Source organism: Neofelis nebulosa, chromosome 6, assembly GCF_028018385.1.
Source record: "Neofelis nebulosa isolate mNeoNeb1 chromosome 6, mNeoNeb1.pri, whole genome shotgun sequence".
Taxonomy (NCBI): Eukaryota; Metazoa; Chordata; class Mammalia; order Carnivora; family Felidae; genus Neofelis; species Neofelis nebulosa.
In genome coordinates, this window is record NC_080787.1 from 102,914,135 (window position 1) to 102,938,969 (window position 24,835).

At 36.7% G+C, this 24,835-nt stretch overlaps 2 protein-coding genes across 4 annotated transcripts in view; one reads left to right on the forward strand and one right to left on the reverse strand.

Annotated features, from left to right (window-relative positions):
* The window catches only part of CDC40 (cell division cycle 40), a 61,390-nt gene that overhangs the window by 1,056 nt on the left and 35,499 nt on the right, over positions 1–24,835 (forward strand). The window contains exons 2-3 of the mRNA XM_058734945.1: positions 12,352–12,438; positions 20,089–20,218. Of these exons, the coding sequence (XP_058590928.1) occupies positions 12,352–12,438; positions 20,089–20,218 (217 nt within the window). The remainder of the gene's footprint in view (positions 1–12,351; positions 12,439–20,088; positions 20,219–24,835) is intronic.
* The window catches only part of METTL24 (methyltransferase like 24), a 171,346-nt gene continuing 147,395 nt past the window's right edge, over positions 885–24,835 (reverse strand). The window contains exon 6 of one of the 3 annotated variants that reach the window (XM_058734958.1): positions 885–1,671. In XM_058734958.1, the coding sequence (XP_058590941.1) occupies positions 1,645–1,671 (27 nt within the window). In that variant the 3' untranslated portion in view covers positions 885–1,644. Of the gene's footprint in view, positions 1,672–7,290; positions 7,801–24,835 lie in introns of those variants that run through there. The other 2 variants (XM_058734956.1, XM_058734957.1) reach the window with 2 other exon arrangements.

Sequence of the window (24,835 nt, forward strand, 5' to 3'; positions counted from 1 at the left end):
TGGAAGAGACAGCCAATGAAATGTGAGCAAGTAAAGCGGTTGCAGATTCGATTGAGTACTATGAATGAAAAAAAAAAAAAAAAGTTCCGTGATAGAGAATTAAGTAGGAGTAGGACTTCCATAGATTGGTCAGGGAAGTCTCTGTAAAAGCAGCTTTGAAGAAGAAGAAGCCAGCCATGTGCAAGATAAGGCAAGAGTTTCCAGACAAAGGAAACTTTGCAAGAAAGTTAAAGAAAACAAGTTTTGAGATGACAAGGAGCTTAGTGTGTTTGAAGATCTGAGGAAAGGTTGGCATGTCTAGAACCGGAGAAAAACACCCGCCAATTGGTAATATAGGCCCAGTAGAGCCTGATGGGGGTGACCAGAAGCTCAAGATGTGCTGGTGGGAGGCAGTGTACAAAAACTGCTTTGCATGTAAGATGTTTCCTATACAATTGTCAAAACAATTTGTTGTATACCAGAAAATAATATAACATTGTATGCTAATTATACTTCAATAAAAAAAAAAGAAAATCAAACCAAGAAAAAGATGTTCCCAAGTCTAGTGTTATAATTTTAAGTCTTTTGCAAACTTTCACGAATTTTACTTTTTATTAATCAAGTGGTATGAAAGAATGCTTAGAATCCTATCTTTATAGCAAAACAAACTCCCCAAACTTGTATCACTCCAGCAACCTCCTGAGTCCTCATTCTTTTCACAGCTTAACTTTTTCGAGCTCTCACTTCATCTCATTTTCTCCTCAAGCCAGTGCAACCTAGCCCTGGCCTCTTGGGAAACTACCTACTCTCCCTGAGAAAGGTGAGAACTTGTTAAGTTCTGCTGTCTGACTTGAATATCTGCATCAAGTGACATTATTCTTGTTTCCCAGAAGTTGCTTTCCCTCTGGCTTCCATAAGGCCATCCTCAGTCTTCTGATCCCCTGTTCTTCTGTCCTCCCTTGTACATTGGGGTTTCCTGGGACCCGGCCCTTAGTCCCCCTTGCATGCCTCATACTCTCTCATGCCTTCAACTTGAGTCTGTGCTTCTGATGACTCCCAGGTGAACACTGTGAAGTGGTTCACAAAGGCTCTGGAATCAAGACTATCAGGATTCAAATCCTGCCTACAGCACTTACCCAAATGGTGACCTTGGGTAACTTGGATAAGTAACTTGGATAAGTTACTTTAAGTGCTCTGTGCCTAGGGTTTTTTCTTATCTGTAAAGTCGGGATGACACTAATACCTGTCTCGAAGATAGGCTTGTCACAAAGCACATTAAGCACTTACAATAGTGTCAGACACATCGTCCTTATTATTTCCAATTCTAACCTCTTTGCTAGCTCCAGAACTGTTACACTTCTCACTCAGGATGGTACTCAGGCACCTCCAATCCAATGTGCTGAAAAATTAACAATTTTTCTTCCCCCTCAAGATCCACCTCACCTGTTTTTCCCATTTTGGTTAATGATCTCCCAACCCCCGTATTAGTCCAAGCCAAAAACAGAAGCGTCTTCCTTTTCCTTCTTCCTCAGCCCCTGAAGCTTGTCATTCAGACAGTTGTAACGTTCCTCAAATTAATTTCTTCCTCTCCACTTTCACTGATACAACCTTACTTTATATCTTCTTTACTTCTCCCAGGAGTCATTCTTGATGTTCCTTTCTCTTTCAACCGCTACTCTTGGGTGGTGGGTCCTATCATTGTGACACAATGACAGTTGTCAAATATTTTATTTCAGATTCTTATTTCTATCTAATGCAAGACAATTATAATAACCCTCTAACTGGTCTTTCTACTTTTTCCTTCTTGTTTCCTAGTTCCATATCCCATTCTTTCCTTCACAGTGTGCCCAGAGTCATCTTTCTAAATTCCAGTGTTGTATCACTTCTCTGCCCAAAGATACCATGTTGCTACTGGATAATTTCCAAGTTCCTGTGTAACATGAGGCCTGCCATTTTCCCATGCTGAACTCTCTATAAAGCCCCCAAAGCCTTTTTTTTTTTTTTTTCCTCTCTAGATTTTTTGGCCATACAAGTCTCTCTGCTTGGAAATCTCTTTCCTCATGCCTTGTGCTCCCTCCGCCTCCAAATTCTGTCCTTCAGTCTCAGTGCACATGTTCCCTCCTCTGTCCAGGCGGCCCCCTTTGTACCTCAGTCGTAGCACTTGTTGCATTGCTGTGACTTGTTCACTTTTTCTTTACCCTGGACTATTGTCAGACCCTAGGGACCAGACATGGTTGTGTCTATTTTCATGTCTCCTATGCCTAGTATACAAGATTAAGGGAAATATATTTGGTGAGAGAATGAATGAAAGAGTAAGTGAAAAAGTCTTGAGAAAGCATGTACATCGAGAATCAATGTACACTTATTGGGTGGGGGTGATGGAATGTCTCTAGAACTCACTTAGTTCAATCACCTCAAGTGTGAAGTAAAATAATCCGGGAAGAGAGGTCGCATAAGGCACCAGAGGTCCATTAGAAGCAGAGCACACAACTGGGGCTAGACCCCTCCAGTTGATGAAGGTTCTATGATGAGAGAATAAGGGACATTAATTATCATTTGTTTGTGAACCAACACTTACATGCAAAACAAACAAAACCTTACACATAGTAAATATAATGATAGAGAAATGACCAAGGGAGGAGATGTGAAGCATGCAGATATGATCATCTGTATTTGACTAACTATTGTGACGAATCGCAAGCATTTTGACAAGATTATAAATGTACTCAGTGTTTTTAATAATCCATTTCCCTGAACACTAATGAGATTGAACATCTTTTCATATATGTTATTGGTGATTAGACTTTTTTTTCTTTTTGAAGTGACTTGGGTTGTCTTTTGACTTGTAGGAGATTATTGTGTATGGTGTGAACATTTTTAATAATATGGCTTGATCTCTGGTGAGGCTATTCCTCTAACCCCTTTTTGTTGTAGTTATTCAAGAATGTCATGGCTATTCTAGGCCCCTGTAATTCTAAATACAGTTTAGAATTGATTTGTAGAGTTTTACTAACACCCAGGTAGGGTTTTGTTTGATTACATTGAACCACAGATCAATTTGGAGACAATATTCTATTTGTTTAGGTTTTCTTTAGATTTTTAGTTTCTTCCAAAGTTTATAATTTTCTCCATAAGTATCTCGCATAGTTTTGCTGAAGGTATTTCTAGGTGTGTCATATTTTTATGCAATATATTCATAAATAGCATTATTTTTTATTTATTTAATATTTTTTTTACTGATCTCACTACTTACATAGTCCTATGGTCCTATCAGATGCAAATACGACAGTATTTTTTTCCTTCTTTGAATCTCTCTCTCTTTTTTTTTTGCCATGCTTGCTAAGATTTCCAGAAGGATCAAAAGTAAGATAGAAAAAGCATATATTGAGCAAAGGGGCATCTGGGTGGCTCAATAGATTAAGCATCTGACTCGATCTCAGCTCAAGTCTTGATCTCAGGGTTGTGAGTTCAAGCCCCCTGTTGGGCTTCACGCTGGGTGTGGATCCTGCCTGAAAAAGATACATACGTACATGTGTGTGTGTATATGTATATGTATATGTATATGTATATGTATATGTGTGTGTGTATCTTTTATGTAAAGATACACACACACACACATACACACACATATACATGGACCAAAATATGCCCATGGACCTAAATCAAAAATAATAATAGTAGTAAATATTTTGAACTGAATAATAAGGAAAATAATACTCACCAGAAGTTGTGAGGTGCGGCCATAGCAATAATTTTTTTTTAAGTTTATTTATGTATTTTGAGAGACACAGACAGCGCCTGTGGGGGGGTAGGGCAGAGAGAGAGGGAGACCGAGAATCTCAAGCAGGCTCCCCAATGACAGTACAAGCACCACACGGGGGCTCAAACCCATGAAACTGTGAGATCATGACCTGAGCTGAAACCAAGAGTCAGACACTTAACTAACTGAGCCACCCAGATGCCCCAGCAATATATTTTTTTAAGTGTAGTCTTGAATACAGGTAATGGAAAAGAAGATAGAAAATTAATATGCTAGGCATCCGTTCTTCTGGATTGATTTTTTTTATCATTCTGGTTTTTTTCCCTGTACCCATTTGTAAATTATGCCCTCATTTCTGCTCTTTGATTACCCCTAGAAATTAAAACATCTGAATTAATCAGTATCTTTACTTTTTACTGAACAGTGCAAGAACCTTAGAACACTGCAGTTTTATTAACATTCCACTACCCCTACTTTAGCTATTATTGTCCTGTATTTTTTGATATATTTAAATTTCAGAAGATGGCAGTGAGTTATGCCGATTCCTGTATCTCATATGCAAAGAGATTGCCTTCTGCCTATTGTGCATACTTGATGTCCTTTAGTGAGGGGTAGCTGGTGGCAACAGCTTGCAGTTTTCGTTTGTCTTTAAAATGTTTTTATTGGGGCGCCTGGGTGGCGCAGTCGGTTAAGCGTCCGACTTCAGCCAGGTCACGATCTCGCGGTCCGTGAGTTCGAGCCCCGCCTCAGGCTCTGGGCTGATGGCTCGGAGCCTGGAGCCTGTTTCCGATTCTGTGTCTCCCTCTCTCTCTGCCCCTCCCCCGTTCATGCTCTGTCTCTCTCTGTCCAAAAATAAATAAATAAAAAATAAATAAATAAAAAATAAAATGTTTTTATTTAACCATCTTTCTTGAAGGATCTTTTCACCAAGTTTCATTTACTTAGCTGACAGTTCTTTTCTCTCAACATATTTAAAATACTCTATTTTCTGATTTTCACTGTTACTGATAACAAGTCAGCTGTCATTGTAGCTGTTCTCTTTTCCTCCGACTGCTTTTAAGACCCTTACCTTCTGCCCCCTTTTATTTGGGGTGTACTTTCAGTCTTTAGATTCCTTATGGGATACCCAGATGTGGATATCTTTTTGTTTGCCCTGCTCAGAATTTGTAGAGTTTCTTTAATTGGGAATTCATTGGTTTGGAATGTGGATCTTTCAGTGTTTCTGCAGAGTTCTCAGTTCTTATTTCCACATACTATTTTAGTCCTGCTCTTCTCTTATTCTAGAACTCCAGTTAAACATATTTGTGTTCTCCAGTGTGTGACAACAATTATTTTCTGGTTAAAAATGTATTTCGATGCAGCACTATCAGATTTTTGCACTTTGGAAATCATGTAACGAGCCCTATTGGGTTGCAAGAGTTGCTTGTTAATTGACTTTAAAATTAAAAAAATAAAAAAGCAGACCTGGCATTCTATCATTTCAGTCCATGACTATGTTACCTTTCCCCAATGCATTCCCTGCTTTGGCATAGCCAACTCGAGTAAAATGAAAATTCTGCCTCTAATTTTGAGCATATTTTAAAATTTCTTTTTGGGTGATCTTACTCATACTCGTAAGCTTCAAATAGATCACCTTTTTCCTCTGCATTTGTTAAGAGCCAAACCCAAAGGATATCTTTATGTGAATTTCTATTCTTTTATGACATCCACTTAAACTTCCATCTTAGAAAGTTTACTCATTCCTACTTTTTTGGGAAAAAAACCTATACTATAAATTGATAAATAGTTCATAGTAATGATTAATACTTATGTTCTGCTTTATAGTTTACAAAGTGCTTTCACATCTATATTCTTATTTGTGCAACAGTAAAAAATGTGAAAAGGACTCAGAAGTAAATACTATTTCATTTTATTCTCAAATTTCTTTGAATCAAGAGAAGATAACTTGTTCAACTTATTTGACCCATAGGGTGCCCTTCACTCACTGTACTTTAATTTTTATGGATAATTAAAATGGAATAGAAATCCTTTGTAATTCTGTGGTAATCTTAATTGCATGCTTAATTATTATTGAACTCCTCATGGGTATTAAAACAAGGTTGTGGTATTGTCCAAGTTTTTCTAATCAAATGTTATAATTACTAACTCTTCACTTTCTGGAGGGTTGTCCAATTTGTTCTATAATTTTAGCAGGAACCAGACTGAGACCTATTTATATTTTTTATTAGTTGCCACTGTTGTACGTATAAAGAGTAATTCTTTTTAAGTTATACTTTGAATTTAAAATTTGCCATCTCATGGTACTCCATCAAAATAATTCAAAGTTAAAATACCCTTATTTAGAAAAATGTGTTAAACTATATTATAAAGTGGTTCCAGGGGCTCCTGAGTGGCTCAGTCAGTTAAACCTCCAACTTTAGCTCAGGTCATGATCTTATGGTTCGTGGGTTTGAGCCCTGCGTCAGGCTGTGCTGACAGCTCAGAGCCTAGAACCTGCTTTGGATTTTGTGTCTCCCTCTCTCTCTACCCCCCTCCCCACTTGTGCTGTGTGTCTCTTTCTCTCAAAAATAAATAAACTTAAAAAAAAAAAAGTGGTTCTAGCAGCTGTATTCTATAAAATACATTGGGGAGGCATGAATATGGCTAAGCTTTGTTATTTTAAGCAGTTTATACTAGAATTAAATATTGAGAGAGACACATTTAATTCAGTTTTTATGCAGTTGAAACCATTTGTGTATGACTTTTTAATTTTATGGTACTGAGTTTTACTATTCAACACTAGGCAGATACTATCTCTAATCAGTGAAGATTCTAGTGTGCATTTTAGGGTAATATACACTTGACCCTTGAATAAGGAAGCGGTTAGGGACACAACCCCTCCCCCACACCATCCAGATGAAATTCTACCTATCACTTTTGACTACCCAGAAACTTTACTAGTGGTCTACTGGTGACGAAGCCTTACTGATAACGTAAATAGTCAATTAACACATACTTTGTATGGCATATGTATTATATACTATATTCTTTTTTTTTTTTTTAACATTTATTTATTTTTGAGACAGAGAGAGACAGAGCATGAACGGGGGAGGGTCAGAGAGAGAGGGAGACACAGAACCTGAAACAGGCTCCAGGCTCTGAGCAGTCAGCACAGAGCCTGACGCGGGGCTCGAACTCACCGTGAGATCGTGACCTGAGCCGAAGTCGGACGCTTAACCGACTGAGCCACCCAGGCGCCCCTATACTATATTCTTACAATAAAAGAAGCTAGAGAAAAAATGTTATTAAGAAAATCATAAGGAAGGGGGCACCTGGGTGGCTCAGTCAGTTGGGTGTCCAACTGAGGCTCGGGTCATGATCTTAGGGTTCCAGGGTTCAGGCCCCGCATTGGGCTCTATGCTGACAGCTCATAGCCTAGGGCCTGCTTCGGCTTCTGTGTCTCCCTCTCTGCCCCTCCCCCACTTGCATGTGCACGTGCATGCGTGCACTCGCTCTCAAAGAAACATTAACAAACCAGAAGGAAGAAAAAACACACTTACAGGACTGTACTCTATTGAAAAGAATCTGTATATAAGTTTAATTCTGTATTGTTCAAAGGTCAGCTGTATACGTATCATTCTTTAGATGGTCCGACATTTGAATCCCCTTCCTTGAGAGTCTTCATGTGAGGAACAGCCCTTGCTGCCCCGACCTTCAGAGCCTGAAAGCCCAGATTCTCATTCTCCTAATTCCATTTTATTTAAGGCTCAGGACCTTAACTTGGGCTCAGCAGACAAATGCACTCACTTAAATTCTAATCTAAAGCTCTTCCACAAAGAAGCAAGGAAAGAGAGTATCTTCAGTGGCAGTGGTGGCCAACATCTCATTTCTCAGGCCACGAGTCTCAACAGCAGTGTCCAGTGGCAGCCACAGTCATTTAGTGATGATGTTCCGTAATGGCAAACTTGTCCTCAGTGGACTGGCTCTGTGGTAGGATTGATTTTCAATTGTGATTCCATCTGTATACTCACCCTCACTTATGCCTATTTCCCCAAACTGATTCTCCACCCTTCTTGGCAGTTCTAAGAGAAAGGATTCAATATTGTTTAAACAGTTTGTGAGAGTTTAGCTGCTTGTGGCTAAGCACCCTGACTGATAGCCCGCCAGTGGTTTTTTTCGTTTGTTGCTAATGTGTCTCTTTAATATTGTTCATTGTGGTTACTTGAAAATTTCCCCCTTCCCATTTATTCTGTTAGTATCTTGGAGTAAGCGACTTAATGTTGCTAATACTTACTTCACAGAAGTGTTGTAGGAATTACATGAGATAATGTGAGTCAGCACTAATGTTGTTAAGCCCTTTTTTTTCATAGCACTTACCCTCTTCCAGCAAACTATGTAATTCACTTAGTATATTGCTTATTATCTGTCTCCCCCTCTTTCTAAGCTCCACAAGGTCAGAGAGCTTTATCTGCTTCTGCGGGCCTAGAACAATGCTTGGCACATAGGAGGCACCCAATCAATATTTGTTGAATCAATAAATGAATTTGAAGTTACCATACTTGGTTTGTGAAGAGGCCTTTGCCCCCAACTACTCAAAGAAAATAAAATCAGTTATGAGTCCCAACATCTCCCACCGGCTCCAAACATCTATCACCCATTACCCATCCTTTGTCACCTCTGTTTCATCTCAGAGAAGGCTCTCCTCTTTTCAGAAGCTAACCTTCCAATTGTGTCCTCGATTCTTGTCCTTCCCACTTCTTCCAGGATAACCACACCATTGATTATTCCCTCATTCTTTTTTTTTTCTTTTTGAGTTTATTTATTTAGAGAGAGAGAGAGAAAATGCAAGTGGGGGAGGGGTAGAGGGGGAGAGAGAGAGAGAGAGAGAGAGAGAGAGAGAATCCCATGCAGTCTCCACACTGTCAGTGCAGAGGCAAATGTGGGGCTCAAAATCACGAAATCATGACCTGAGCCGAAATCAAGGGTCTGACGCTTAACCGACTGAGCCACCCAGGCGCCCCTCCCCTCATTCTTTTCATGTGTTTCTCCCTACTCTCTCCTATCCTGTAGCTTATAATTGACTAAATCTCAGCTTAGTCTCTTTATAAGGAGGGAGCTAACAAACTTAATTTTACCTTGAAAATTCTTCAATCTGGCACCCCATCTCTGCTTTATTGCCAAATGTCTTGAGAGAATAGAAACTATTACTGTCCTCTTTTTCTAAATCCTTAATTATATCTCTCTCACGACTGCTTTTCTATCTACTCCACTACCAGAATCATTCTGGCAAAGGTTTTTTTGTGATGTAATTGCCAGATTTGGCAATCATTATTCAGCCTTCACCCTCTTTAATTTCTCTCTGGATTTGACTTTTCTTTCTTCAGTTTAACAAATTTATTGAACATACACTAAATTCTCTGCATTCTAGGCAGTGAGGATATAAAATCTTCATAAAAGTCATGTGCAACAAATAATATAGTATCACAATTGCTATAAGGAATTATGTACAACATTCCTTAGGACCATGGAAAAGCAGTTTTCCTGAGCCAAGAGGAGGAAAGGTATAAGAGAAAGTAAGATGACATATTATCAGATAATAAAGGGATATACAATAAGGAACAAAGAGTATGACATTGCCAACAGCACAGAATAGATGCAAGTACTTGATATTTTTTAAAAATCAGTAATTTGTCTAATATGGCAAAAGTGGGAGTGTATTAAACCAGATAAGGAGGTATTAGAATAGACAAGATATGATGGAGTCTGTGCTAGAATAGTGGAGACAGGGATGTGGAGAGGGACTGTAGAAGTGGAGTTGTTGGAGAAATATTTCAGAAATGGAATCAAGATTCTGTGCCTTATTTGTTAGTGAGTGAAGGTAGAGGCATGGCGGATTGAGATGTGTTTTGGACACAAAGTATTTGATGTTATGGAACATCCATATAATGCAGTTTGGTAAGCAGGTGCATATATGGATCCAGAGGCCAAGCGTGTGGTCAAGGTTGCAGATAAAAATCTAAGGTGGAGATTGAAGTCATGAGAAAGACAAGAGAAGGTAAAGATACAGTTTTGAAACTAGAGAGGATGGAAGTTTAAGGGAGTCATATTTGAAGAACTCTGTCTCTGAGAAGTAGAAAAACTAAGTTGGCTGCTTTGGGTGAGGGTTGCTTTAGAAGTGGTAAAATTTTGGAACAATAATTGTGTGCCTACAGTATTATTTTCTTTGGTCAGTTTCCTAGTCTTTGTCATTAGTCATTCTAAGTCTCCCAGATCTTCATTTGTCAGTAGCATTGCTTCTTCTGCAGCGTCACTCACCCTTAAAAAAAATTTTTTTTAATCTTTATTTATTTTTGAGAGAGAGCGACAGCGTGTGAGCAGGGGAGGAGCAGAGAGAGAGGGAGACATAGAATCTGAAGCAGGCTCCAGGCTCTGAGCTGTCAGCACAGAGCCTGATGCAGGGCTCAAACTCACGAACTGTGAGATCATGACCTGAGCCGAAGTCGGACACTCAACCAGTGTCTGAGCCACCCAGGCACCCTTTTGATATCTCACCTTTAAAAAAAAAATTTTCAGGGGCATCTGGGTAGCTCAGTCAATTAAGCATCCAACTCTTGATTTCCATTCAATCATGATCTCATGTTGAGGATTGAGCACTGTGGCGGCCTGTGCACTGACCGTGCGGAACCTGCTTAGGATTCTCTTTCCCTCTCTCTGTCTGCCCTTCCCTTGTGTGCACATGCACATACATGCTCTCTCTCTCTCAAAATAAATAAACATTAAAAATGTTTTTTGATTATTACTTTGAGTTGTGTTATGCATTGTGTTGACAGATGTATGTCACATCAGCAAAAGACCAACAGAATAAAGATGGTGATGTGATAGGGATAATTCTAGGGTTCGAAGATACATTTGTGCATTCAAAATCCAGACAATAAATGAACATGTCAGAGGATGAAAAATATAATGGAGAAAAATAAAGCAAAGTAAGAGGAAAGTGGAAAAATTGAGCAGGGACCTGAAAAAGAGAGAGACCAATCATGTGAATATCCAGGGAAAGAACATTCCAAGAAAAGGGAACAGTACATGCAGAGACCCTGAAGCAGGATTGTCCTCTGGTGAATTCTAGGAATAGCAAAGGAGCCAGTGAGGCTGGAATTAATGAGCATCGGCACAGGACTAGATGAATACAGAAGTTTATGGAGGCGAGTGGGGGTACAGATCATTCTGGGATCTCAGGGGGAGGATAATTCTCAACCAATTAGATTCAAACATCCTCATTTTGTAATAGTAATTTTGTAATTCCACTTTACTGAAGTATAATTCACAGATGATATGTAACTTTCTTAAAAATTTTTAAATATAACTTGAGTACCATAAGTAAAGGAAAGGTATTTATTACCTGTTTAATGTGTAAATTAAACACGTATGAACAGCACTTTTTTAATATGTAAATAATCAGGCAGAACAATACAGGAAGACAAAAATGCCTTGTAACACTACCTAGGGGAACCATACTTAGTTTCTGAGAACAACTGGTAATGAGCCTTTACACTTTTATTAGTCTTTTACTCTGAGTGGAGAAGCTACCTGAGGGTTTAGAGCAGGAGTAACATAATCTAATATTTTTTAAAAATCTCACAGCTCCTGAATGGAGTGAGGCTGTGAGTGGACAAGGGTTGAAGCAGGGAGCCCATTTCAGAGACTATTGCAATAATCCAGGTGCGAGTTGATAAATTGGGTTGTGAGATGTCCATGAAAGAGGACTTGAGAAGTTGTTGAACTCTAGATGTGTGTAGAAGATAGAGGATCTGCTGATGAATTGGAGGTACAATGTAAAAGAAAGAGGAATCAAGGATAACTCCAGGAGTTTTTGCGCGAGCAGATGTAAGGGTGGAAGAAGTCATTGGGAAGGGGTGACCAGAAGTTCACTTTTGGATATATCAAGTTTGAGATGTCCATTAGGCATCCTGGGAGAAAAGATGTTGAGTTAAAGGTCAGGTACACAAGTCTTTAGAGTTCAGAGGAGAGGTCCAGACTAGAGATGCCAATTTGGGAATTACGGTATTTGTAAGTGTTGGAGTTACACAAAATAGAGATCACCAGTGATTCTCTGGTGGATGTGAGATTTTTGTGTTTGTTAAAGCTAGGGGATGAATTTAAGACGGTTGAAACATTGGCATAGAGTGTAAGATTTAGATTTAGAATGTTAGGGTCCTGCCACTTCTTCAGTCCTGAACCATGTGCCATCTGGGTATAGCTAATAAGGTTTGGTGAATAAAGAAGGAGTTATCCTGAATTTGGAACTGGAGGTTTTGAGTTCATAAAAAAAGAGGAGTTGGACTCTCTTAATTTAAGGCTTTGAGTAGCTTATTAGCTTATTTAGAAAAGTTTTTAATATGTTCAGATGAGACAAAGTCAGTATTTTGAAAGGAAAAAAATTTTGTTATGCATTCTAACTTCTATACCTATATACATTACTTCTATTAGTCCTTGGTTATTAGAAATATTAATCATATGGTACTCGTGTAATAATCATAAAATTACTGTTAAGCTGGCTAGTATCATCTTAATGTAGTTTCTAAAATAAAATTTTCATCTGTCAGATCTTTAACGTTCATTTGGTTTTCTTCTAGGAAGATTTGGAGACCGGAGTTCACCTTGACCCTGCAGTCAAAGAGGTTCAGTATAATCCTACCTATGAGACCATGTTTGCTCCTGAGGTGAGAAAACATTATATTTAAGATTCTGCCTTAAAAAAAAAAAAAAAAGATTCTGCCTTTTGCTAATGCATTTGAATTATACATAGGTAGATAAACAGTGAGTTTTTAGAGTTTTCTCACAAGAATATACATTTAAACTTTCAAAAAACATGTCTTGTTATATGTCAATTATATCTCAATTTTTTAAAAAAAGAAATTGTACCTTTAAAAATGTGCTAATGTTTGTCTACCAACATACAACTATCTGATAGAATGGAACTCTGTCTTTTGAAAAAAAGACAAACATTTTAAAATGTTTGATTCTTCGATGTGAACGTAGTTAACATCTTCCTCAGTATTGTTAAGGGAGTATTATAAATTAACCATAAGGGAAAAAGAACTTGTTTTATTAGCATCATCAGTGTGGAGTGTATTATGAAACATCTGGTTACAAATGCTCCTGTGATGAATGCAAAAAAGGAGTGCTGTGCTAATGTGTTCGCTGCTCAGAAGTAGTCACAGGGTGTATTGCTTGCTCTGTGTGAGACATCTTATGATGGTGGTGGTGGTGATGATGATTAATGCTGATGGAAGCACAAAGAAGATGAGGGGGGAAAAAAGGCAAAAAAAGAAAAGAAAAGAAGAAGGAAGGAAGGAAGGAAGGAAGGAAGGAAGGAAGGAAGGAAAACAGTGAAAACTGTCCATTTAGGAAAGTCTTTGTAGAAAAATGAAGTTTATAGCTATTTTGTTTTCAAAAAGGGAAAGAATGCTTGGCTGAGAAAATGGAGATGCCAGAAAATGGTCATTATAAAACAAAAAAGTAAGCCTTCAGTAGCAGGATCTGTAAGAAGCGCTTTAAAATGGGGGTGAGGAGCCATTTTTTATTGCAGCTGAATGAAGAAAGAGGTACTTTTTAATACTTTCTGGTTTTGAGCATACAGTCATTGTCCTTTTTTTGATAAAACAGTCATAAAGCTGTTTTATATAATCTGCCTGCTCAGGTTTCTGTAGTCACTTGAGATATGGTGAGTGAAAAATGTAGCACAGCTGATGATGTCAGTGCTAGCATTTAGACATCCCTGTAGCGGTTCTCCGGCTGTCCAGTTAGCAGAAATCCCATGCTCATATTCTGAGACTGCAGCACATTTTAAATTTTCTTGTGTTATTTCTTAAGTCCTTCTAGCCTATTGAACCTATAGACTGTTTCATATCCCTTGGCACCACTTTGGCTGGTACGGTGAAGAAAGGTTGTACGTTACATATATGCTTCATGATTTTTTTAAATGAAAAGTACTTCAATAAAATAGGGCCACTAAATTCAGGAAATGAGAAAGTTTGGAAGTAGTGTGGTGTGTGTGCGTGCGCGCGTGCGTGCCTGCGCGCACGTGACCTTCCTATGTCAGTGCATTTTTATATGAAGTCTCTTTCTCTTAAATGTTTAGGTCCTGTGCATAACTAATACATTGCTGTGTGATTACTGTTTTCAAAATTTAAAAGATGAAGTTGTTTTTTTTGGTGATATTGATGAGGCATTAGGCATATCATTGTCTTTGTGAGATTACCAATCCTTTAATGATCTGTTCTTTTTTTTTTCTTGTTTTAGGGAGCCTCCCATTCAATATATAAATTAGTTTATGTTAGGAACACTGATGCTTGTCACCAATTTGAGAAAGGAGTGATGAGAGGGAAAAGTGAAGAAAAGTTACAATTTTTCCTGGTTGCCAAATGAATTGTCTGTTACATAATAGATAATTAACTTAGAATTTTATGACTGGGATCTGTGTAATTTGCAAAGTATGGAAAGGTGTCACCAGGAACTTTGCTGGATGAAATTCAAGTTCCCATATTTTGAGAATCCATTGTTAGAAACAAGATATAACCCCTCTACTCAAGCTCCTGTTTACCAGAGAGGGTATGCTTTGTGTTATTTTAAAAGATAGAATGCTCGCTTCGGCAGCACATACACTAAAACGATAGAGACCAGATTGTTTCCTAGAATGCCTAAAGTCCTATTCAAGTTAAAGGAGAGATTGTGTCTGGTTGTAAAGATAAGAAAAAGTTTCATGGAGGAAGTAGTATTTAAAATAATAAATGGCTGGGGCACCTGGGTGGCTCAGTCGGTTAAGCGTCTGAACTTCAGCTCGGATCCATGAGTCCGAGCCCCACATCGGGCTTTGTGCCGACAGCTCGGGGCCTGGAGCCTGCTTCAGATTCAGTGTCTCCCTCTCTCTCTGCCCCTCCCCTGCTTACACTCTGTCTCTCTCTCAAAAATAAAATAAAAACGTAAAAAAAACAAACACTAAATGGCAAGATTTCATTCTTTTTGATCACCAAGTAGTATTCCATTTTATATACCGCATCTTCTTTATCCATTCATCAGTCGATGGATGTTTGTGTGTTTACCATAGTTTGGCTATTGTTGAGAGGTGCCACTATAAACACTGGGGTGCATGTACCCCTTGAAATCAGCATTCGCAACAAAGTGGATAGAACTAGAGTGTGTTATGCTAAGCAAAATAAGTCAGTCAGAGAAAGACAAATATATGAATTCACGAAGAAACACAACAGATGAAGGGAAGGAAAAATAACATAACAGAGGGAGGGAAACCATAGGAGACTCTTAATACAGAGAGAACAAACTGAGGGTTGGTGGGTGGGGGGATGGGCTAAATGGGTGATGGGCATTAAAGAGGGCACTTGTTGGGATGAGCACTAGGTATTATATGTAAGTGATAAATGTCTAAATTCTACTGCTGAAACCAGTACTACACTGTATGTTAATTAACTTGAATTTAAATAAATAAATTTAAAAATAAATTAATTAAAAAAAAAAAAAACACTTGAATTTAAAATAAACAGTAAAGTCCCAGTAAAGAACATGAGATTTGGGGTTAAATGTACTGCTTACTAGCTTTGGTGTGACCCTGGGTTACCTTAGTTTTCTCAAGGGTAAAATGAAGATAATTTCTACTTTACCAAGTTACATGGATACGCACACTAATGTATGATATGCCTAGGAAACTCTGGCACAGAGTAAGCATTTAATAAATAGCAGCCCTTACTGTTATTTATGTTACTATTACTGGCATTGATGGCTAGAAAGGCTTTTATGAGGAAAGATTCCAGGCAGAAGAGAGTAGCATTAGCCAAATTATAAAAGATTTAAAGAACAGGAAGGAATACTTTAGTCATTGTCAGTTCGGGAGAACAGAGAGGTAAGATTAGAGTGATAGTTTGCATAGTGTTGCACAGGGTTCTGGCCAATGTAAACAGTTTGGTCTTGATTTAATGGATGATACATAGATTTTTAAAGTTCTTATTAAAGCAGCATAATTAAAGCTGAATTTTTAGGGAGGTTAATTTGGTAAGGATTTGCATGATGGAAAAGAGTGGTCATAGAAATAAAACTACCAATTCTTACTGTATCCTGTATCCCTGAGAGATTTATATAGTTGTATACCTCATCTCCTTTAGTCTTTACGATAACCCATGTTATTATTAGTACTCTAATCCCTATTTTATAGGGAGGAAACCAAGTCTCAGGGTTTACTGTCAGCAGGTAATGTATTTGGGGATGTGAGTTCACATCACTCTTCACAATTGCTCTATGGCTGGAAGACCTGTTTGTAGACCCATTGCGGAGTTTGCACATTATACCCCTACGTCTTGGACTTTGCTAGTTCAGTAAATTAACTGAATTGACTACTTTATTTTATAAAATATTATTTTTCCCTCCCAACCGAGGACTTTTCCTAAGTGGTCTAACCTAGTATCCAGATAAGCTTTCTCAAATTATAGATAGAACTTGAAGATATAATAGCCATTGCTTTAGTCTACTGATTTTCTTCATTTCACTCAATCCTTTTTGGATCTACTTAGAGAAAAATGTACTTGTTAGCTTTCCTAGACTCATGTAAAACCTGTAAGTTTCAGGGAGATTTTCAGATTTAAAATAATAGTACTTTTAGGAGTAGAAAAACATCAAAGTTAAAAGGAAAAGAAGTTCCTAGTTTATATTAGAAATCTGGCCATAAGGGCTGCTATAAATATTAATGTTGGAATGAACTTTAGAATACAGTTCAGCTCTTTTATTTCATAGATGAGGAAACTGAGGCTCAAGGTCATAGAACCCATACTAGTAAAAGATCTTATTTTAGTAATAAACTCTGCTTATGTCTTACATGATTGAGGTATTCTCCCAATAAAAATGAATTGTGATCTTTTCCAAATTTGTGGAAAATAATTAAGTTAATCAACAGGATCTTCTCACCTTAAAGTTTGTTTCTAAATGTTTAACCATTGATGGCTACAGTAAACATTAATGAAAAACTTACCAGAAATCTAAGTATAATATGATTATTACTGGTTCAATAACTTGGGGGGGTGTTCTATATGTGAATTTATGATTATGATTTCACATAGTCAGTTTTTACTAGTGTAAATTTTCTTAATACCTGTGGTGTTATGCTATACTGCTAAGACACTGACCCTCAAGTACTGTACCTCCTGAAGACTTTGGAGAACCACTGCCTTACAATACACAGATTTCTTAGATTTATCTACCTGCGTCTTAACGAATTAAAAATGCTTTTCTCCTACTTTATAAATAAATCACTACTTCACTCAGGTGAAACATATAAGCATACTTAGGAACATCCTGAGATGTAGTGATCTGAATTATGAATTAATACTTAAATGTGTGTATTTTATATGGGAGATTAAGATTATAACTGACTGTGGTGTACTTCAGTATGGTCTTAGCTAAAAACTGCTAAATACTCATACCTAATTAACTTAAATATGTATTTTTATTTATTTATTTATTTTTTTTCAACGTTTTTTATTTATTTCTGGGACAGAGAGAGACAGAGCATGAACGGGGGAGGGGCAGAGAGAGAGGGAGACACAGAGTCGGAAACAGGCTCCAGGCTCCGAGCCATCAGCCCAGAGCCTGACACGGGGCTCGAACTCACGGACCGCGAGATCGTGACCTGGCTGAAGTCGGACGCTTAACCGACTGCGCCACCCAGGCGCCCCTAAATATGTATTTTTAAAATTCCTTGAATACAAATTTAGTTAAACGTAATTGCCAGAAGTTAAAAAGAATATTTGGAAGTCAGTTTTGTGTGTTTTTTATGTGCTTTTTGATTTTTTTATTTTTTGGAAGATATTTTTATTTTAAGTATTCTCTGCAACCACCATGGGGCTCAAACTCACAACCCCAAGATCAAGAGTCACATGGTCCACCAACTGAGCCAAGTGCTCCTATACTTTATTTTGTTTTGTAATGGTTAACCCAGAATTAATAGAAATGCATATTCACAGAGACCAGGAACATCTGGGACACATAATTTTTAAGGAATTGAGAAGAGCTGACTTCTGCTGAATAACATTTCTCTTCTTTTCTTTGTTGGCATTTATTTAATATCTTTAAGGTCAGTTCCAGTAGCTGCTGTTAACCAGGCAGTTGGGGTGAGCCAGAAGTAGATAGATCCTCCCCCAACCCAGCTTCCTATAGCATTAGAAGATTTTTTTGTTGCCTCCAGCTTAAACATCTATAAAACATAGCACATTTAAATTTTTAGACTGCTTTAGAAATAGCACCAATATAAGATACACATAGCTGTAATCTGTGGATCTGTATTCGTATAGAAATCAAAGTTCCTTAACACTGAGAATTTTTCTTTAAAAGATGGAGCTGATTTGATATATATGGCCAGTAGAAGAATTGTTCTTTTTTTTTTTTCGTAAAATCTTAATAAAATAAGACTATGGAAATTGTATTTTCCTTTTTCAAATGGAAATTATAAAGGTAATGGTTAACTTATTATATGAGTAACAAGATCAATGGAGATATTTATCATTTTAGATCCCCCCTCCCCCCAGAAATATCAGATACTGCTTTGTGGATGATAGCTGACTATATTAGGTAGAACATCTAGGAAACTTAAATCACTTTATTATCCTTACTCTTATGGATGTTCCTTGTTTTTGTAATAAATTTCATGACAAACGAAGTTACTATAACTGCCAGCATTCAGTAGTCTAGATTTTTTTTCTCCCTTACGTTTCTACCCATTAGTAAGGAGGAACTAATATGGGCTGTGAAATCTTGCACTCTCCTTTATTATAAATTCAGAATGAATAGTAATAAAAGTTTTGTATGTAAATCAAATATTTTTAAATTGAATCACTTTAAACATGGAAATGGAAGCTATCAATATAAAAGAATATTGTAGTAATGCATTTTCTTCTAAAGCAGAAAAAAAACATAAAGCAAATGTAACATCATTTAAATTCAGATTTTTGTGCATAGTATAATGTTGATATCTAGAGAAGGCAGCATTCTCCTTAAGAGAAGACCAATAACTTATATTTATGGCTCTGGAAATATATCACAGGAATGGTGGTTTCTAATGGTAGTGACTTAAGATGTTCTGACGCTGAAATACTTTATCATGAAGACCTTCCAGACTTTAAATAAGAATACCCTGTCTAATCTCACTATTTCCAAAGTGGGAAGTTCATTTCATTGTTTATTTTAAAACAAACAAACAACAAAATACAGAGTTGGATTTTTCCATTACCATTAAATAAATATTATTAAATTAATAGTGCTTGACATAATCTGATACTTTTTTTTAACCATTTTTTTAAAAGTTAGTATGATTGTACATTTAAGGAATGTTATGATACAATAGAATCCTAGACTAGAGTTTGTTCTAACCTTGGTTCTACCAATTAATAATAACACTATTGACTCTGGGGAAGATAAAATACATCATCTTTAGCCTTTTTTCTTCATTTCTAACATGAGAAGGAGAATACCTCTCTAACTTTCCAGGATCTTTGTACAAATCAAATTAAATAACACTTGGAAACCATTATGGAAACTCAAAGCATTATAAACAGATAATAATGTACTATTTTGTGTAAGACTTTCATAGTGTGACTTCTCAGAGTAATTTTATTTCATTTGCAATATCTTTTTCTAGGGATTTCTTCAAGCATTTTACTTTTATTGTCTTTTTCCTATTCTCTGACCCCAGTGGGGTTCTGATTAATCTTTCACTTCATTAATGCTTTCAGTATGTCATGCATGATGGTAAGTATTGAGGATTTTAAGTCTCTACCTTTGAAGAACTCATAATCTAGTAGAGAAGAAACATGTATTTTTAAAATTACATCATGGTACCATTATTGATATACCAAATCATCTTTGTAAATTAAAAAGAAAAAGTCACCCCAAATCCCCCAAATCGTTGGACAAAAATATAGTAACTCAATCATCAAGAGCAGCATTGTCCAATACAACTTCCTGCAATGAAGGAAATGTAGTAGCCAATAACCACATGTGACTGTTGAGCACATGAAGTCTGGCTAGTGTGACCGAGGAACTGAATATTTTATTTTAAGTAATTTAAATTTAAATAGCCATGCAGAGACTTGGGTGAGCTGGGTTCCTCTCCTTCTGTCCTAGGGGCTGGGCTGACAAACAGTGCTCATCAGCCATTGCCCAACTGCGCTGAACCATGTGTGGGGAGCATGTTCCCAAGTAGGTTACTTAGCCCCTAATGATTTAGAGTTGAAAATATATTGTACAATAATTCTGGTATTCTGGCTTTATATACTTAGGATTTAAGTTTGATTTTTTTTCTTATAACATTGCAGTTTGGACCAGAAAATCCCTTTAGGACACAGCAAATGGCTGCCCCTAGAAATATGCTTTCTGGATATGCTGAACCAGCTCATATCAATGACTTTATGTTTGAACAGCAAAGAAGAACTTTTGCCACCTATGGTAAGGAGATAAGATTTACAGTTTCCAGTTTGACACATTTTTGGGTGTGTGATAATCTGTTTTATCTTCTTGCTTTTTAAATTTAATAACCTAGATTCCTTCTTCAAAAGGTGCATTTTCTTAAACACATCTATAAATATTTATACAAGTGTGAAGTTGAACTAATATTTTTAGCTGTCATTCTAACTCTGCTGTGATTTCTGAGTACTAGAAATACTCTGTGGTCTTAAAAACAGAATGTTCTCTGTTGTACTTGATGATGAACACTTGTTATTGAATGTCCATTATATGCAGGTCACTGTTGAGGTTGGTAAATGACCAGATAGTGTTGAATTTACTTTTATTTTTAATTCCAGTATAATTAACCTACATTGTTATATTAGTTTCAGATGTATACTATAGTGATTCAGTAATTCTGTACACTGCTCAGTGCTCATCATGATAAGTGTTCTCTTAATCTCCTTCACCTATTTCACCATCCCCCCACTCACCTCCCTTCCGGTAAGCATCAGTCTGTTCTCCACAGTTGAGTCTTTTTTTGCTTTGTCTCTTTTTCTTTGTTCGTTTGTTTTATTTCTTAAGTTGCACGTATGAGTGATCATATAGTATTTTTCTTTCTCTGACTGACCTATTTCACTTTGACTTTATACCCACTAGATCCATCCATGTTGTTGCACATGGTAAAATTTCATTCTTTTTTGTGGCTGAGTAATATTCCGTTGTATATATCTTTCAGATCTTTATCCATTCAACTATTGATGGACACTTGGATTGTTTCCATAACTTGCCTATTGTAAATAATGCTGCAGTAAAATAGAGCTACATAAATCTTGAATTAGTGTTTTCCTATTCTTTCGGTAAATATCCAGGAGTAGAATCACTGGATCATATGATACTTCTATTTTTAATTTTTTGAGGAACCTCCATGCTGTTTTCCACAGTGGCTGTACCAGTTTGCATTCCCACCAACAGTGCACGATGGTTCCTTTTTTCCACGTCCTCGCCAACACCTGTTGTTTCTTGAGGTTTTGATTTTAGCCATTCTAACAAGCGTGAGGTGATATCTCATTGTGGTTTTAATTTACAGTTCCCTGATGATCAGAGATGTTGAGCATGTCTTCAAGCGTCTGTTGACCATCTGGATGTCTTTGGAGAAATGTCTATTCATGTCTTTTGCTCATTTTTCATCAGATTATTTGTTTTTTTGGTACATTCTGTATATCTTGTTATTAACCGACTGACTTTATTCTGTTTCTCACATCTTCTCTCTGAAATGTTTTCTCTTATTTACTGAAGGACATCAGGAAATAGAATGACCACAGATTCATTGTGTAAAATAATTATATCTGATCTATCAGTGGTAGGATTTAATAAAGTTAACATGCATACAAGGTCAGGAATCTCCTCTAAAAGAAGATGGTCTTTATAATGTCCCTGTTGATAGTTCCACAGATTATAGTTCCTAGTCACTTATATCAGATTTGCTAGTATTCGGTGGTACCTTTGCTTTCTCTTTCTGTAATCCTCATCTTTGTCTTTATGCTGTTGTAGTTGTTATCTTCTTTATGAATTAGTTTCTTGTGCTAACGTTTCTTTTCCAAAAAGTAATTGACAAAGAAAACTTTGAATTTTACAACAAATTTAATAATCACGTCTTTAGACATCAGCACATTCTCTTTTTATTCTTTCTTTGCAGTTAGAATTCTAATTCCTCCTTTTATTTCTTACAGAATTTGTTTTAAGTTCTGAACAAATTTTTCTGTCCTATCTACCATTAACTTCCATTATTATAAGATAGGATTAAAGAAGGTTAAGGGGAGCCTGGGTGGGTCAGTCAGTTAAATGTCTGATTCTTGATTTCGGCTCAGGTCATGATCTCACGGTTTGTGGGTTCAAGCCCTCCATCGGGCTCTGTGCTGACAGTGTGGAGCCTGCTTGGGATTCTTTCTCTCTTCTTCTCTCTCTCAAAATAAATAAATAAACTTCAATAAAACTTTAAAAAAAAAAAACGTTTTTAAAGGTTAAGAAAACAGTATCACGTGAAATACTATGTATTCAGTGATGATTTTTAACAAAAGTTATTTTCATAAAAAAAGAATATAAACAAATTTTAAAACTTTTAGGAAAGAGAGAAGAAAAAGGTTACCTATAACCTCACTATACTAAAATATCTACTTTTAGCATTATGATCTTTATCCCTCCAAGTTACTCTATACTGTAATCATTCTATAGTGAAAAATTTGCATCTCACCTTCTTATTCAGTGTTCTATCATCAGCATTTCCCAGTGTTAATTTATAATCCCAGTTTGTCATTTTTAAGACCTCGGTAGTATCCATTGATGGGCTCTATCATAATTTACATAATTTATTCTAATGTTGGAAAGTTGCTTTTTTCTAATTTTTAGGGAGTGATGCAAACTGATTCACTGTGTATTAGTTTAGAGTTTTAGTAAAGATAGTATTTATCACAATACATTCTCAGAAACTGGTTTTGAAGAGATTGTCATGTGTTAGGTTATATTTCATCATGACAAGGTTATAATTAACAGTATTCAAAAACTTAGACTGTATACTTCTGAAATCACCTAGAAGAGTTGGACTCTTCCAGTCCAATAAAATGGTTATAAATGCATTTGTACCCATAAAGGATCCCATGTAAATATGAAGTATGTGTGTGTATATATGTGTGTATAGCACATAAAAATCAATTTTATTACATCATGAATTTATTATTATATTCTAGCCTGTATGAAACAGACTTTTAAAGACTTTGTTTTCTTTAGAGAGGACTTAAGCAATAATTTAGATAGCTAAGACTACTTTAAAACAAAACAGAAAAGAAAATGTCCAATTAAGCTTATACTGATACCTATTTTCCTTCTTAAATTATCCTATAGTAAGAACATTTATTTATTTATTTATTTATGTTTATTTATTTTTGAGAGAGAGAGAGAGAGCGAGCGAACAGGAGAGGGGCAGAGAGAGGGAGACACAGAATCTGAAGCAGGTTCTAGGCTCTGAACTGTCAGCACAGAGCCCAGTGTGGAGGTTGAACTCAGAAACCGGGAGATCATGACCTGAGCCTAAGTCAGACACTTAACCAACTGAGCAACCCAGGCGGCCCCTATAGTAAAAACATTTAAAACTAAGTTGGCTTAGATCTGGGTTCAAAAATGGACTTGGGGCTATCCTATATTAGGCAGCCTGGAATAAATGAAGTAGCCGATTGCTAAACAAATTATGGTCTGTCTCCTTTGTGATAATCTTAGAACCAAGGACAGTTTGCTTGAACTTAAATTAATAAACAAGTTAAACAGCCTCAGGTTTAGCAATTTCTCTTTTCTTTACCCCTAGGTATTCAGCAAGTATGGCTTCTGTTAACTTAAAAGTCGTCTTATTTTCTCATCAAAAGGTCTCGTCTAATTTCAGATCGTAATTCCTATCTGTTTTCTCTCACCCTTCTACATGGAATGTAAGGCTAGGAGACCTTTCTGTTACCTTCCCTCATTGCAAAGTACCAGGGAGCAGATCTTCTCACACCTTGTACTAGTGTTATTTCTGAGACATAAATGAGATGGCACGTGACTTCAGTTTTACATGTCTCGAATATATCACTGTACAACCTGCTGGGCTAGAGAACAAACATTGATCCTACTTCTCTTCCCATTTTTAAATGGTTGTAGCAATGTTATAATTAATCTAAGTGTATTCTTCCTGGAAGATTTCTATTGTACTCTACATTTTATTTATCACAAGACCCGCCTGTAGAGTCCGTATCAGTGTAGATAGGCTGTTACTTTAGCATCCTTTTATGGTATTTCTCCTGATTTCATCTCTCAGTGGTTTGTGTGAATTCTTTTGTCTTATTTTCCTCCCTTTTCCTTCCAGGTTCTTGGCCTGCTCCCGGGCTAGTCTTAACTTGGGGCTTCTCAGTGAGGTTTCAGACTTCTTTTGGTCCTCCTGTTACCCACAATTTCCTCCACATCAGTCTATGGAAGTGGAAAATAGAATTTAAAATAAACACCTTTAGTTTTACCATAGTCATTATTTTTTTAACTTTTTTTTTAATGTTTATTTATTTTTGAGAGAGAGAGATAAGAGTGCAAGCAGAGGAGGGGCAGAGAGAGACAGGGAGACACAGAAGCTGAAGTAGGCTTCAGGCTCCAAGCTGTCAGCACAGAGTCCGACGCGGGGCTCAAAGTCACGAACTGTGAGATCATGACCTGAACTGAAGTCGGATGGGTAACCGACTGAGCCACCCCAGGTGCCCCTACCATAGTCATTATTAACTGAGCTTTCATTTTAGTATCAGAAACTCTTCATTAACCTTTTTAAATGATTTTGTAAAATACTCTGCTGAAGATGTATAATTTGTGCAAACATTCTTTGTGTCATTTAGATTTAAATTGGTTCTAATTTTCACTATTAAAAATGTGATGTAAAAAAAAATGTAGTGATGTATATCTTAAACTGCAGTAAGATGTTTTTTAAATTGTAATTTTAAATTATCTTTGTAAATATCTTTGTGCATAAAACTTTATGGGTTTTTTTCATTTTCTTAAGATGAATTCCCAGGGGTAGTTCTAAGAATATAAATGTTTTTGGTGTTTTTTTTA